Below are 16,452 nucleotides of genomic sequence, written 5' to 3'. Positions count from 1 at the left end.
TGAGCTGGTTTAGATTCTGATTTTCCGACAGGCTATCTTCTCCGACGATGCTCTTTACTTTCATGCTTCACCATCGTGTTAAGAGCAAATTAGTCAATTTAAGTTGATTAGGGACTTACACCATAACAAAATCAAAACTTACGGACGATCCGAATGCAAAAAAAAGATAGAGACCAAACATGAAATTTTTATAAATCGGGACAATTTTAGTAATTTGTTCTATTTAATATATAAAAAGTTCCTTCATGTTTCTAAACGGTGAATGAGAGAAAGATCCTTTCTTATTTCCTCAACGCTTCTCCTTCAGCCGCTACTTCTTCCTCCCACTCTCAAGCAGTAAGTGAAATTAAATCAATCACCTATGTCTGACTTGAGTTTAGAACCATGGGTGATGTCTTATTCCTGTTTAACTTGAATATGACGATGTTAAAATTGACTCAAAGGGGAATGGATAATCGTGGTCGTTCAAGTGACGTTACTAATCCGATAGGTAAAAAGAAGGCTGCAGATATCGGTAGCAATGGAGACTGAACGTTCGTTCGATTTTATCCATGAAAAAGAAAACCACATGGTGAGGTCGGTGAATCTGTAGTAGTACTTAAGGGTCTTCAACGAAGGATCAATATAGCTGTTTGGGGACCTATGAACAAGACCATCATTAGTGATGGTGAAGATGTTGTGGTTTGAATTTGGGATACAAAGATACATTTTCTATGTCTAATGTAATGCAGTTAAGTTTTTAACACAACCATCTAGAGTAATACTTGTAGAATTTTCAAAAAATCTTTCAACAAACTGTTATCTTATTCTTAGGGTATGTGAGTTTGGGAATTAATAAAAGGATTGATGCATATGAACTATTCTCAATCTTGGTGAAGAAGATGAATGGATTGACTTTGTAAAATATTGATCTCCCAACCAAACAATATTATTTGAAATTATTCAAAATAGGTTATTACATTGGAGGTTTTTAAATGCTGCAGCTAGGCCTCCATGTCGACTGTTGAAAGCGTGAAAGAGGTTCTAAGGTAAGGAAGGAGCGTTGTTTCATGGTAAGTAGTTTGGACAGAAAAATATTTTTCTCTCTTAAATATTTATAACTTAAAACAAAGGTATAATTATGAATTATCAATCTATTGTTTTTTTTCGGTGGAAGAAAAAAAACCCTTAAATTTTCTGAAATACAAATCAGGACCCTTTCAGAAAAAGAAATACAAATCCTTTGGAACGAGTCAAGAAAAGTGTTGGTAACTTTTAAATTTTCTGAAATACAAATCCTTTGGAATAAGTCAAGAAAAGAGTTTTAACTTTTAAATGAAGAGAATAAAAACCTTCAAACTCTTAATTAAAACACCTCAAATACTTTTCCTATGTAAAAAGATTATTTGTTTCTGAAATCTTAAGTAATGACAAAGTAAATAAATTCAAGTACATGGTATTAATAATAAAAAACAACAACTAATAAAGACTCGAGTTTCTAAGTGAACGTAAACTTAAATTAAACAGATATACATATATAAACTCGGCCACAAATTAATACATTCAAGATGATTGCAAAGGATCAAATTAACCCATATAAAGTTTTTATTACGAGAAACATTTCACTGATATCTTTCACGCCATGGTATTAGTGGTTCTAAATAACTCAAGGGCGCCACCAGTGTGTAACCTATGAGAAGTTCGAACATGTCTGTACTCTTTGAAATCAATAGGAACATAAAGACGAGGATGTTCCGAGTCCACAAGTTCCGGTGGTGCTTCCACCTTCTTGTCCTTCGGTCCTAACATGAATAAGACTATCGAGTAACGTGTTTTCGGTTCAAAAGACCAGACTCTGTGTTTCACGCTACAAAATCTCCCATTGCTCCATGCCTTGATCATTACATTTATACAATTAAATCATAATAAAGAAAAAAAAGTAGTAAAAGAATATGATATATAATATTACAACTTTCTTTGGAATGATATTACCTTGCCAATATCGCCGATATTCACAGCTAGGGTACCGGGAACGGGATCTACAGAAATTATCTCACCGGAGTATTTATCAACCACTTGCAGACCCTTTACCTTATCGTCATCGTGTAAAATGGTCAGAAATGTAGGGTCGGAGTGCATGCCGACGCCGCTTAACCCAACGCTTTCTTGGCAATAATGGTATTTGTTCATTCTCATTTGGCAACAATATCTGTCGAATAAATCTCCGGCTAAACCACTACCTTCCATTAATTTCTGGCCAAGAAGTTTGGCAACATCACGAGTAGCTTTCATATACGTGTTTATAATATCCCTACAACAACCAATCAAACTATTGAGTTAATAATATTCTTAGTTCTCTTTTTTATTGAAATTTATGTATTTTTTTCTTTAGTGATAAGAAGAGCATATAGTTGGAGGAGAAAATGATTTACCAGCCCAACGAAGTTTTCAAACTGTTCAAAAAACCACAATTATGTTTTATTTATTCAAAAAAATCCAACGAATTTAACATTTTGTCTAAAAAGCCTAACTAAGTTACAGTTTTCTGAAAGTCAAATAAAAGAAACAAATGACGTAGATTATTACCGTATTGGGAAAATGACTTGTTAGACCAACAAAGTTTCCAAAACGTTTAAAAAACTTCAATCATGTTTTGACTGTTAAAAAAAAAAAAACCGAACGAACTTAAACAAAACAAAATTGTGATTTTTTGAACCGTTTGGAACTTTGTTGGACTTTTTAGACAAAATGTTAACTTCATTAGGTTTTTTTGAACACACAAAACATGATTGAGGCTTTTTGAATGATTTGAAAACTTGGTTGAACTTTTAAGTCATTTTCCCATAGTGGGAGGGAAAAGATACCTTTGGTGAGGGGAGGCTTCGAGGAGATCATAGAACTCATCGGGTGAGAAGATATCGTCTATACTTAAAGTCTCGAAAAATGGAGTTCCTGGGTTGCGTTGAAGGTAGCCCTTACCTTGTTCGCTATGAACCGTCCGTTTCTTGATCTCATCGGGAAGACTAAGAAGTGAGGCGATCACCGCCTTCATCTCCGCCATGAGCCCCGCCGGAACACCATGGTTGACCATCCTAAAACAACCCCATTCTTCACAAGCCTTCATTATTTCCTCAGCCAATCCATCACCCTTTTGCATATCGATCACAGGCACCTCGTCCCTCGCCATCTCTTAATTTCTGATATTATTATGTGCTCCCCAGTGGAGTAATTTTCTATGTTGGGATACAAGAGTTGATATATATATAATAAAATTTGTAATCCAATATATTTAATTAAATAATTCGTACGTAGCTGCACATAAATTACTATTAATTTAAACTGTTAAACAAAATAACACGTATATTGGGTTGTTCTTTTTGTAGGTGGTGTTATATTCGCGTCGGTCTATTTTAATTTTACCATATTTATTCCAGTGTTTGTCTTTTTGTATATGTTTTTTCTAGCAATTTTTTTTGTTAAAAAACATACCGTGATCAAAACGGTTTACTACGTAACTTTCATTCCTCGTGATCAAACTTATTTTCATAATTAAAAAAAAATAACATTTGTCCAATTCTGAACTTCGTTTTCAAGAACCTAAACAAATCAAAACAACAGTAATAATCTAAACTAGATAACAAATATTGTTATTCAGTAAGACTATGAAAACACGGCTTGTGAATTGTGATTCAAGACAATCTTTCTTTTTTGGAATTTAAAGAAATGACACGAGTGGGGTTGTGTTTTGTCATTGTAACCTTTTCCGACGCCTTCTTGACAAATTCACCGTTGTTTGTTGTTTTCATTGGTGGAGCAATTGAGAAAGCATATCAACGATGTGCAGTGTAGTGTATTACAATGTCCTTTTGTTTTGGAATATAGTTGATGAACAATTATTATGAAGATACTAAAATTTTCAGCAATCAAGATATTATAAAAAAAAGCCATTAAAGGTATTTCAGCAAAGAAAATAGATATTACCGCATGTTTATTGTTTAAGTTTAGTTGTTTGTTTTAATTAACGTATGTTTATTGTTTTATTTATTTTAAGACAAAATTCAAGAAGAATATAAGAAAATGCAAAACGAGGTTGGGGAAGACGGAATAGTAGACGAGGAAGAATGTTTAGAACGTGCCCTTGGGACGAGACGCGGGCATGCTCGCGGGGTGTGTAGGAGACCAACCGCCAACTTCGGCTTAATGCCAAATGAACGATGTTCCACTTCAAAATCGTCCCAATATCAACCTCAATCTCAATCCCAATCTCAATCCCAATTTGATGCACAACAAATGCAAGAATACTTGCAACAATATAATGCATCGTTGGCGGCATGTATTCCGGGCTTCCAACCACCTCCATTTCCTAACTTTCTATTCAACTCTAACACATAAGGAAGTACCTCTCAACAAGTTGCTGAAAGGATGGAAGAACAAGGAGGAGAAGGAGAAGGAGAAGGAGAAGGAGAAGAACGAGAAGGAGAAGAAGGAGAAGAAGAAGAAGAAAAAGGATATGATTATGATAATGATGTTTGATGTTTTTTTAGTGATTTGAACAATGTTAGTTAACTACTAGACTTGAATTTGAACTATGGTACTTAGTTAATGCATTTTAAGTGATATATGTTGGAATGTGTTTTGGATTTGTTAAAAATACAGGAATTGTAATGTACTAAATTTGTAAAATAGAAAAAAAAAAACAAACAATACCTATCCCGATGACATGTTGTCGCTACATGCATGTCATTGACTCCTGTTAAAACCCTATTGCGACGACTTGTTTTCATAATAGATTAAACCTGTGGCGACAACATGTCGTCGCTAAAGGTTTGCCGACGACAAGTCGTCGCTATAGGTAATTAATAAAACTTTATTTTTTAACCCCGAAAATATGATTGACAAACTCTATCCCGACGACAAGTCGTCGGAATAAGCGACGCTATCGAGATGACATCTGTACCGACGACTCTATTGACCTATGCCGACACGACTACGCCGACGACTCTATACCGACGACAAGTCGTCGGGATAGGGTCCGAAATTGTCGTCACCATAGGGTTTTATTGTTGTAGTGAATGAAGCAGGGGTGACAATTTTCAATATGATCCCGAACACTATACGAAAGTAAAAATGTTTGAGTTGAGATTTCTGACACCAAATAAATGAGTCGTGCTGGGCAGGCATTGGTGGGTCTGAACCAACGACTTTTGTCCCGACGACATTTTCGACTTTTACCTACGGAGCTGGGCCGACGACATATCGTTTGGATAACCTTTCCCGACAACATGTCGTCGATATAGTGTACAAAATTGTCGTCTGCATGGATTTTGATCCTTGTAGTGTTGGGTCAACCCGTGAACCCATTTATTTTTTAATTTTTTAAAATGGATTACCATTTTAAAGGACACCCCCCCCCCCCCCCCCCCCAAGGTGGTTCACCATTTGGTGAAGACACAAACACATTTGTCTTGCATTTGCAAGGTTGTTGCATAATCCCTCTTGGCTACCCTGAAATGAACCTTGAAGATTTTAACCCATGACCTCCTTAGGGAGGAGGGAGTCGTTACCATTGAACCCATCAAACCCACTGAACCCACTGTCACATCAGTTTTTCTCTTTGATTTTTCTTCATCTTTCCGAACCCACGACACACGGAAATCCTATCTTTCTAAACCCGCTCAATTAAAAAAAATATACAAAATAATCGATGTAAAATCTTAATTAGCAATAGAGTTACCGCCGGTACCACTCTCTCTTCGACGAGTTGTTTAATTGGTTTTACGAACCCACTTCATCCTCTCTCTCTACTTTCTCTCTCTCATTTTCTCTTGTACCATATGTTTTAAGACTTGTACCTTAGTTGTTTAGTATTTTGTTACTTGAGTGGGTTGAAAAAGATAAGATTTCCGTGTGTTGTGGGTTCGGAAAGATGAAAAAAAATCAAAGAGAAAAACTGATGTGGCAGTGGGTTCAGTGAGTTTAGTGGAAACGACTTTCTCCTCCCTTATGGAAAGATTTATTGTATAATATATTAGATTTAAGTTATTTAACTATGCCTATCATCCTATATGTACTGCATGCCCTAAATCAAACAAATCATCCCTTATGCAAATAATATTTAGGTTCACTGGTCAACCCGTCAACTGACTCAACTCGACCCACGAGCTTTCGAAACCATATAACTAAACGGGTTAGACGGGTTGTGTCTGAGTTGATGTTTTCAACCCGCCAACCCATGACACAAATAATTACATGGGTTGTATACGAGTTGATGCATTTTGACCGAATTTGACATGATTACCACCGTTAAATATAAGTGTGTAAACTCCAGTTCTTCCGATTTGAAACTAATATTTTAGTTCTCATTCTTCAACTCCAACCACATTTCCGTTACTGTAGTTCCAACTTTTATTGTTCCAACCTCAAATTCTCATTTAAGTTATTCTTCTTCCACTCCAACTGCTTTTCCTTCACTTCCGAATGCATATTCCTTAACTCACAGTGCATGTCAAGAAACAAATCTTTTTAGCTTTGTAGATTATGTTCATCATTTAGCGATAAGAAATATTTAAAGTCTTTGTTATTGTCCTATAAAACATATCATGTTTAAGGCAACTGTAATTAATTTTTTTAGTCCACTATAATCCCTACATATATACTGTTAACCAATGTTTTAAAAACCGTTTTTTTAATTAAACCGGTTGGGTGACGTTTTCCGGTTCAACCGGATGGTTAAACCGGTTCTATATTTTTATATGTTTTTAATTATCATGCATACATTGATTACAAAACTTGTTATCTTTTTAGTATCACAAACGTAAATAGAATCCAACATATAAAAACAATCATTATAGAAGTCAAAATCAAACAAAGAAGTTCAAAACAAACACAAAAATCCAAGAATGTCCGGTTCAACCCGGTTCAATTCAGCCGGTTGAACCGGTTTTTTACCAAAATCGGACGGTTTAATCCGGTCACGAAATCGTTATAAAACCGGTCCAAATTGAACCGTCCTCACCTCTTGTTCCCGGTTCGATCGGTTCAACCGGCCGTTTCCAACCGGTTTTTAAAACACTGCTGTTAACACGATACTTGAAATATGGCATCCAATAAACCTTCTACTAGTGTTTAATAGACTAAAATGGGTTCCTCACTGCCCACTGCGGATCCTTGATATTATGAGGTTTTTGGGAGGAGCTTACATTTCGCAATGATAATAAACAACCCCTTTGGAATTGCATTACACATCCTTTTCCTTCATTGCTAGCTCGACATATAGATCAAGAAGAGACCATTAAGAAAAAGAAAACGGTGAATAACAATGTATCAATATGTTTCTTTTGGATATTAAAGTAAAATGTCATGTGTCGTGAAGATCTCGTGGGATACCACCTCACAACTATTAACAATTTGCAAACATTTAAATGCCAATATGTGATACAAAAACATTTGTGTCAAATTGTGATATAAATTTTTGAAAGAAGGTGTTTCCCATTCAAATGTTGTTTATATCCTTATCATAATATAAACCGCAAATTGACGGAAAATATTTTGTGGGAAACATATGCGTATGTAGCGTCGTCACCAGATTTTGGATTAACAAAATTTACATTTGATTTATTGCTTAATCAAGATGTCAGGTTGTTTGTAACATCCAAATTTTCAAACAAAAATTTTCAATTTTAATTAACTAAAAACATTGTTCATAAAAACTCATCTTAAGAAAGTCATAAGTATCAAATACAAATTATCATCATAATATCAGAGTGTCCCATAAATATTCGGAATCATAAATTGCAGGCGAATGTGTACAATCAAGCCTTTGCCTTATCCCGACCATCAGAAGTACCCGAAACACATTTAATCAACAACTGTAAGCACGAAGCTTAGTGAGTTCCCCAAAATATCACATACATCACAACATAAACAAATAGTTATGAGTTATCAACAACCCTGGAGACTACCTGAAGTCTCAATGGACAAACAACACGCCCTGTGGATTATCAACAATCCCGGAGACTACCCGAAGTCTCAGTATGCACAGTAACACATATCACAGTAACAACAAATAGACTCAGTTGGTCAACACATATATTATAACACACAGGTAAGAATAGATAGGAGATCATCTCACATAGAAGATTGATAGACCTCATACCTGCACTGTCGGAACTAGACTCCACATATTAATCACATCAAATAACTCTAATTAACAGTTAAGGTAATTTTCCCAACTCAATTATTCTAAAGCCAATTCTAATCCACAATTTGGGAAAAAGACAATTTTTCCCCTTCCAAGACCAAACCCCCACAAATTGACCCAAAAGCCACATTTTGTTAAAATGTCAAAGGTCAACACAGTTGACCTTATGTGCGGCGTACCAAGGCTCTATGATAGGCATAGTTTACAAAGTCTGAAAATGATTTTCCAGCTGGTTATGCTGGGCATAGCGAGATTTACGCTCAGTGTACTTGGCCAAAACTCAAATATCAACTTTTGAGTTCTTAATCAATAAGACACTTTATCTTAACCTTAGATCTAAACCTAAAAGGCATTCTAATTCATAAAGTCTCTAACTTTATGCCTTTGCATGGCTAAAGAGAGCTCAATCCCAAAACCCTAACTTCTTACATCACCAAAAACTCCATAACTCATGTATGGATAAAGGAAAAGACCAAGCTTGCATTTTTATGACACCATGCACTCAAAAACATCTGAAAAAGAAAAATCAAATGGTATGAAGTAGTCCATACTCACAAAGACAAAGTTTTTGAGATAAAATGAACATAAACTTAAGCTTAAACAAAGTCTAGCAAATCAAGCCTCAAGGTATGAACTTTATACCTTCTGTAGATGAACAATGAGGTGTAGATTCTGTATCCAAGAGCTTAAATGCATCTCCACTTCTTCAATGATCTTCCTTCACCACCAAGAACATTAAAAAATCACTCAAAATCTTCAAAACTCACACTTAAGGGTTAGGGTTTCGATATTAGGGCTAAGAGGGAGGGAGGATGGTCATAAGAAGGTCCAAGGGGGAATAAGATGCTTAAATAGGGAAGACAACCCCAAAAAATTAGGGTTTAGGAACAACACGAGTACGACTAATGTACTCAAGAAGGTTCACGATTCGTATACTGACTTACACCCGACGTACACTTCATGTACGCCCAACTTAAGGACTTACTTTGAAATAATTTGACATTTTAAGGTTGAAAAATGGAAATACCTGGAAACAGGTGTTACAATTCTGCCCCACTTGAGTCAGACTTCGTCCTCGAATTCAGTCGCTACAAAAAGATCAGGGTAATGCTCACTCATCTCAACCTTAGGCTCCCAAGTATACTTATTGTCTTTCCAATGTTGCCACTGAACTTTGACCAAGTTCACAACCTTATTCCTCAAGGTCTTCACCTTCCTATTTAGAATTTCCATCGGCCTCTTGATGTAATTCAGGAAACCGTCGACCTGAATGTCCTCCAAAGGAACAACAACTATCTCATCGGCCACACACTTCATCAATTAGGAAACAAGGAAGGTGTCATGAATCTGCCTTAACTCCTCTGACAGCTATAACCGGTATGCCACCTTGCCCACTCAGGCTACCACTCTGAAAGGGAAAATAAACCTGGGGCCCAGCTTTCCCCACTTCCTGAATCGATCAACACCTTTCATAGGTGATACCTTTAGGAGCACCAAATCTCCAACCTAAAACTCTAACTCAGAGAGTCGCCAATTCGTGTAACTCTTCTAGCGACTCTAGGCTGTCAGCAACCTCTGTCTAACCTGTTGGATAAACTCTTTCATCTTTAGCACTATCTCAGTGCTCCCTTTGACTTTCTTACAGACCACTCCCCAGCAAATAGGAGTCCGAGACTTCCTCCCATATAGGAGTTTGAAGGGAGCCATGCCAATACTAGCATGATGGCTTTTGTTGTATTAAACTCAACTAAAAAAAGGTAAGAGTCCCAGATCTCTCCAAAATAAAAGATTTGGGCTCTTAACATATCCTCAAACTTCTGAATAGACTGCTCGCTCACCTTGTCTATTTGTGGATGGTAAGCGGTACTGAAATGCAATCGGGTACCCAAATCCTCATGAAACCTCTTCCAAAATTTGGAAGTGAAGCAAACATCCTAGTCTGACACAATGGAAGTCGGCACCACATGGCGAGCCACTACCTCTCGCACATAAATCTTAGCCAATTTCTCGAAAGAAGAGCTCTCACATATGGCTAGAAAGTGAGAACTCTTCGTCAAACGATCAACTATCACCTAGATAGCATCAAAACCCTTCGTAGTGGTTTGTAACTCTTGTTGGGTTTGATGTGTTGCGTCATGGGCTGTTCTTTTGTATATCCAGTTTTGGGCCTGTCCAACTGTGATTGTAGATTAGGGTTACATACTATATATATAGTGCATGCATGTATGCCTTAGTACGATTGATTAATTATCTTTTGCATTGTAACTGTAAACACCTCTACAGACGAAGTTCTTAATCGAGCTCTTCTGAGGTGTCAAAGTTTAATCATTCGACATCATTCAAGCCATTCTTATGTTCTTTATTGTTTCATTTATTGTTTTACTGCTTGAATCTATCGATCTTTAAGGATTATTATTCCAACAATTGGTATCAGAGCAGGAGACCGTGTTACTCATACGCATCTCTTCTGTGTGAAGAATTCTTTAGGGTTTCCGCTTTTATCAATAATTGATAAAAACTATAATCTTTAGATTACAAGTCTGATTCTAGCAGATCCGAAAAAACAAGCTCATCATGTCACACGACGACTCTCAAGCCAATCTGTTGGGGTGCAAAGCTCTTCATTCATGACTTTGTAAATGTTTGACTTTTGTAAAACCCACTTGCATGTGGTGCTTTAGCCTTTTGACCCATTTGTTAGTGAGAGTGAGAGAGAGACATGTAAACACCTCTATAAATAGTGGGTTTGTCCACTTGTAGAGGTGTGCTTGAGAGATGTAGAAGTGAGTGTGTAAGTGTGTGTTAATTATGTAGTCTAGATCTAGATCTTTTTTTGTAACACCATATACATTCAATATATCTCTTAAACACCCAAATCACCATGTTCAATTGTGCAAGCTTTAATTCCGCATGCCAAACCATGTTCTTTGTCACTACAATTGGTATCAGAGCTGGTCTTCAAGATCAAGGTGATATTTGAAGAACGATTCTCGGTTTGGCAACTTTTGTCGCAATTTGAACAATTTTGGTGAGTCTCTCTCTATGATCTCTCGTAATCATTGAATTCGTGCGTTGCGTTTATGATTTTTGATCGTTTTATCTCGGATTGGATCGAATTTGTTTCAAGCCCAATTGCAGATCCAATTTATTTTCATTCGAAGATCAAATTCAAATAAATAGCAAAATCAATTTAAATCCGATACTATTCACTTTATTGAGCCCAATATCCAAATTCTTTTAATGTTCATCTTTGATTTAATTGAGCCCAAAATTCGAATATCACTGTTCATTGAATCAATATACAAGCCCAATTGGTTTGATTTGCTACTGTTCAAAATACTTTCGAATCCATTAATTAGATAAAATTATTTCCGTCTACGTCATTTGATTCAGTCTTCATTCTTTGCCGACATATCATATGTTGGAGTTTTTTTTTTCTGATTGATTCAGTTCGTATTACACCGATTGAGTTTTTCATCTTAGATTCATATCGATTTGATTCTTGATATGTTCAATTTGTTCGTATCTATTGTATATATGTTTAAGTCTTTCATCTATTTTCTATTTGTTCGATTTTAGTATTAATTGATGAATGGTTGAAGAAATTGATCAAGAAATTTGAAACTGTTGTGAAGAACTTGTGATGAATAGTTGGATAATCATATTTTGATCTGAATTTTGTCACTAGAAACATCGATTTGTGTTTGTTGGTTGACGAATTCGAAAAGTCAGGATCGATTTCTATGGATTGATTTCAATGAATTATAGTTCGAAATTGTTTGATGCAAGCTGAATATGAGATATAGAGGTCACAATCATGATTGATTGGTGGATCAATTTCGAAAACCATTGAGTTTATAGTCTTGATGTTAAACGTGAAAGTTACTGAGAAAAAAGACGATGCGAGTGACGAACAGAAACGATGTTTTGCTAGTCAAATGATTTGAAATTAGATCAAGTCCAAGAAGTCGACAATGGGTGAAAAGGGGTTATTGGATTGTTGATTTGAGTTTTGATAACGAAGAACTGTGATCGATTGTTCATATCATTGATCGATAGTTTTGATTTTGGGATTAATCTAAGAACAAAGACTGTGATTGGTGATTTTGATTCTAAGGGATAAAGAACGGAGATTTGAGATGAAGGGTCTTCATGGTTTGATATTCGAATGATCAAAGGCGTGTTTGTTTGGATTTAGATTCAAAGGGGTGTTTGTGATTTGGATTCAAAAGTGTATTTTAATTGGGAAAAACGAAGGGTATATGTTGAAGATTCGAAGGGTACATGCTTGGGAAGATCAGTAAGAAACGAAGGATCTATTGTAAAAATCGAAGGGTTGGTTTGGGTGAATTTACGAAGGGGTTATTGGAGATTTAAACGAAGAGTGTTTTAAATTCGAAGGGGGTATATTGAAAATTTCTACGAAGAGTTTTACTGCTCATTACTGTTCATGAACAAGTCTTCGTATCCTTCGTATGCTTAAGTCTTTGTATGAATTAAAAAGAAGGAAGATAGAATTTTCGAAACTAGCCCTTGACAAATGGAAAAAGGCTTCGTATGAAATGATCAAAACCTTCGTATGATTTGATGAAATGGCAAATTTTCGAAAACGGCCCCTGAACCTTCGAATTTTTGTCACTTCTCAAATTAAAAAAAAAATTGTCACTTCTCAAATTATAAAAAAAAAGCTTCGTAAGTTTTGCAATTTGTCAAAGTCTTCATATGTATGGAATGAAAAGGCAGAATTTACGAAGATAGCCCCTGAACCTTCGAATATGTGACACTTCACAAATTAAAGCAAGTTTCGAATTTTTGACACTTTTCACCCAACTTCGAAAATTATTTGAGGCTTTGCATTTTTGGAACAAATCTTCCTATGTTTGTGAAAAAGGGCAGAATTTTTGAAAATGGTCCCTAAGGCTTTGAATTTTTGGCAGTTTTCACCCAAATTCAAAAAGGACTATTTTTTGCTGAAAATTGAAGAAAGTGCATTTCAGGCCCCTACAGTTTGTGCAAATTGACGCTTTCTACCTAGCTTTGGAAAAGGGGGAGAGTTTTGCATATTTTGCTGTTTTGGGCGCAACGGGTCACTGCAGAATTTTGAAATTGACAATTTCTACCCATTTTTGAGAAAATTTGTCAAAGGCGATCCGTGAACGAAGATAAAAATTCATTATTTTTTGGATTTTCCGGATTGAAGCACAAAGTTCATGCCACATGTTAAGGGGGAGTTTTGACATGAAAAATTCCGAATAGAGTACGTTCTTTTTCCTTTGGAGTTTTATAATCAAATTTCGATTATAAAAAGGGGGAGAAGTTTTATATGGAAATTCGAACTTGAATTTTTCATATTACGCGGATTTGATGACCGAAGTGATCTTGAAGTTTTGAAGCCTATGAGATGATGCAATTGGATGTTCGGAAGTGATATATTTGAAATGGGTTTGGTTTTATTGAAGATTTTTGGGGTGTGTTTTTATGCGCAACTTTTGGGTGATTATTTGGAGTTTGGAATACTCTTAATCATTCGTTGTTGTTCGGATTGTATGGTTTCACATCCTAGAGCCCAAATTGAAGAGTCATGGAAAAATTGAAGATTGAAGTTCGTTTCGACATGTGTCATCTTTGAGGCTCGAACCGCGTAGTGCTTGATTTTGGAAGATTTGAAGTGGGTCATTCATTCCTAAATTTGAGGGGGAGAATGTTGGGGTGCAAAGTTCTTCATTCATGACTTTATAAATGTTTGACTTTTGTAAAACCCACTTGCATGTGGTGCTTTAGCCTTTTGACCCATTTGTTAGTGAGAGTGAGAAAGAGACATGTAAACACCTCTATAAATAGTGGGTTTGTCCACTTGTAGAGGTGTGCTTGAGAGATGTAGAAGTGAGTGCGTAAGTGTGTGTTAATTATGTAGTCTAGATCTAGATCTTTTTTTTGTAACACCATATACATTCAATATATCTCTTAAACACCCAAATCACCATGTTCAATTGTGCAAGCTTTAATTCCGCATGCCAAATCATGTTCTTTGTCACTACACAATCCCATTAACATCTCAAACAACATTGGATCCACCACAAGGGTTCCTATTCTCTACAATCAAGACTACGAAGTATGGGCACATCACTTTGAAGATTACGTGATTGGATCTGAAGATAATGGCTATCTCATCTGGGAAGCCATTATGATCGGTCAATTCATCCATTCCGGTACAAACAGGACAATAAAAACTCAAAAGGAATATAATAAGCTTTTATTGGATGTAGAAAGGATACCACAAGATGAAAAAGATAAGTGACATGCAATCTCAAAGCTTTAAGGATGATCCGGTTTTCCCTACAAGCAAACACCTCCCGTCTGGTCAGTTCATGCACTACTACAAAAGAGATATGGGACAGACTAAAAGAACTGTATTCAACCGATGAAGATCTAGAGCACTCAACACAAACCTTGTTCTTCTTTGAGTTCGGTGCCTTTGCTCAAAAACCTGAGGAGACTCTTCTTCAGACGCTTGATCGTTACAATCATCTGCTCAGCAAGATGATGAAGCATGGTATTGAAAGAAGGGAAATTGAACAGAAAGTCACGTTTATGAATGACCAAAGACCGGAGTGGATGGCAGTGGTCTCAACTGTAAAGGTTCATTAACAGTTCAAGTCTTACTCACTGGAAAAATTGATGGGAATCCTAAAATCCCATGAAAGCATAGTAACAAAAGAAGCGAAGGCTGTGTCCGGCATGGGCTCATTAGCCCTTATCTCGAAAGGAAAGAATGTGATGGAAGAAGAAGTTGATTTAGATTTGTCTGAGTGTGATCTTACAAGCGAAGAATATGCAATGATGGTATCCAATCCTAAGAAGTTTGCAAGAAGAAAATTCCCTGCCAATAAGAACCAAAACTGGAAAGGAAGCTACAGCTCAGAAAAGATGAAAGAAGAACAGAAGAACGTCACCCAAAAGGATGATGAGAAGAGAGAAAGCAAGCTGGCAGGAGATTCTGGATATGATTGTAATTACTATCACGACAAGAACCACTTTGCCAAGGACTGTATGCTGAGAAAGATGGTAGAGAAAAAGGACGGTGAAAATGATGAAGCCTATTACCTGCGAAAGTTGGATGAAATAAAGAAAAAGAATGCAACAAATAGTTCAATGAATGCTTTAGTTGTGCAGCAGAATTTGGAAAATGACGAGTTCAGTGGAGTTGAAGTCTGGTCAACCGACTCAGAAGATGAAGAAGTAAGAAAGGAATCGCATGGTAGAGCATATGTGGCTAGAGAAGGAGTCAGCAGTTCGGCTAGGAAGTGCCTGATGGTATCTGAAGAAACACCAACCGAAGGTGAGGATAAGGAGCCGAATCTGAAAAGAGACAAGTGTTTTGCAGCCAAGCCCGTGAGCGAAACAATCAATGACTGCGATCGTTTGATCAAAATGGTACAATTCATCCTAGAATCATTGAAAGTTCCTGTCACTAACTATGAAGAAGAACTAAACGAACTAAAATTTAAATTTTCCAACTTAAGTGGTAGTCTCATGCAAACCCGACTAGTTAATTCTAACCTAACTGATCAACTCAGCAGGGAGTCTTCTAAGAGTGAGGAAAGGAGAGCATGGATACAACTGAAGGAGAAAGAGTTAGCTAGGGCTAGTGATGAGATTATTTATTTGCAAAGAGACAATTTAAAGTTTTTGAAACAACGAAATGTTTTCTGTTTAATTGCAAAACACTTATACGCTAACATAACTCAACTTCATCTAGATTGTGAAATAGGGAAAAAGCTTCATAAGATGATTTTACCCTTCCTTGAATTTAAGGAGGATGAAGTTATTGCTGAATGTGAATCAATAATGTCCTCTGAAGAAATTTCAGTCACTTACAAATATGGACTGGACAAAATTGAGACCTTTATCGACTCCAAAGAACACAAAAGTATGCTTAAAAATCTATTGGGTGAAAATGATAGGTTGAAAATTAAGTCCGACACCATACGGACATTTGAATCGTCACATGCCAAACTTTGCTCAAATTATAAAATAAATGTCGAAAACACATCAGAATTCGATGAGTAAAGTGAGATGAGCGAAATATCAGTGGAAGATGTAGTTGATTGCTCTGAGTTCTTAAAGAACCAAACCGAGAAAGAAGAACCCCTTATATCTGAAAACTCTGTTGAGTATGCTCGCTTGTCGAATGACAAGTCCAAGAAACTCAAAGAGAATGCAGTGGTTTATCAGATAGTTCAAACCGTGCCAAATCAGGTTTATGCAGCTAC

General features: G+C 36.3%; 1 protein-coding gene across 1 annotated transcript; it reads right to left on the bottom strand.

Moving 5' to 3' along the window:
• Nucleotides 1-1,474: 1,474 nt before the first annotated feature.
• LOC145073515 (2-oxoglutarate-dependent dioxygenase DAO-like) lies at nucleotides 1,475-3,207 on the bottom strand. Its single transcript, XM_079020065.1, has 3 exons — nucleotides 2,844-3,207; nucleotides 1,972-2,290; nucleotides 1,475-1,872 (listed from the first exon to the last, which is right to left on the bottom strand). Exons 1-3 carry the CDS (start codon nucleotides 3,164-3,166, stop codon nucleotides 1,615-1,617), a joined length of 900 nt encoding a protein of 299 aa, XP_078876191.1. The 5' UTR covers nucleotides 3,167-3,207; the 3' UTR covers nucleotides 1,475-1,614.
• Between the last annotated feature and the right edge of the window lie 13,245 nt (nucleotides 3,208-16,452).

The sequence above is a fragment of the Lactuca serriola genome, chromosome 9 (genome assembly GCF_051521515.1).
Source record: "Lactuca serriola cultivar US96UC23 chromosome 9, Lser_US96UC23_V15, whole genome shotgun sequence".
NCBI lineage: Eukaryota > Viridiplantae > Streptophyta > Magnoliopsida > Asterales > Asteraceae > Lactuca > Lactuca serriola.
Note: the sequence above shows the minus strand (reverse complement) of the source record. Positions and strands in the feature narration are given on the sequence as shown.

Coding starts and splice junctions, on each gene's coding strand:
- LOC145073515 (XM_079020065.1), bottom strand. CDS start 3,166: ATGGCGAGGGACGAGGTGCCTGTGATCGATATGCAAAAGGGTGATGGA. Junction 2,291..2,843: donor GAAGCCTCCCCTCACCAAAG/GTATCTTTTCCC, acceptor TGGTTGTTGTAG/GGATATTATAAACACGTATA. Junction 1,873..1,971: donor ATATCGGCGATATTGGCAAG/GTAATATCATTC, acceptor GTAATGATCAAG/GCATGGAGCAATGGGAGATT.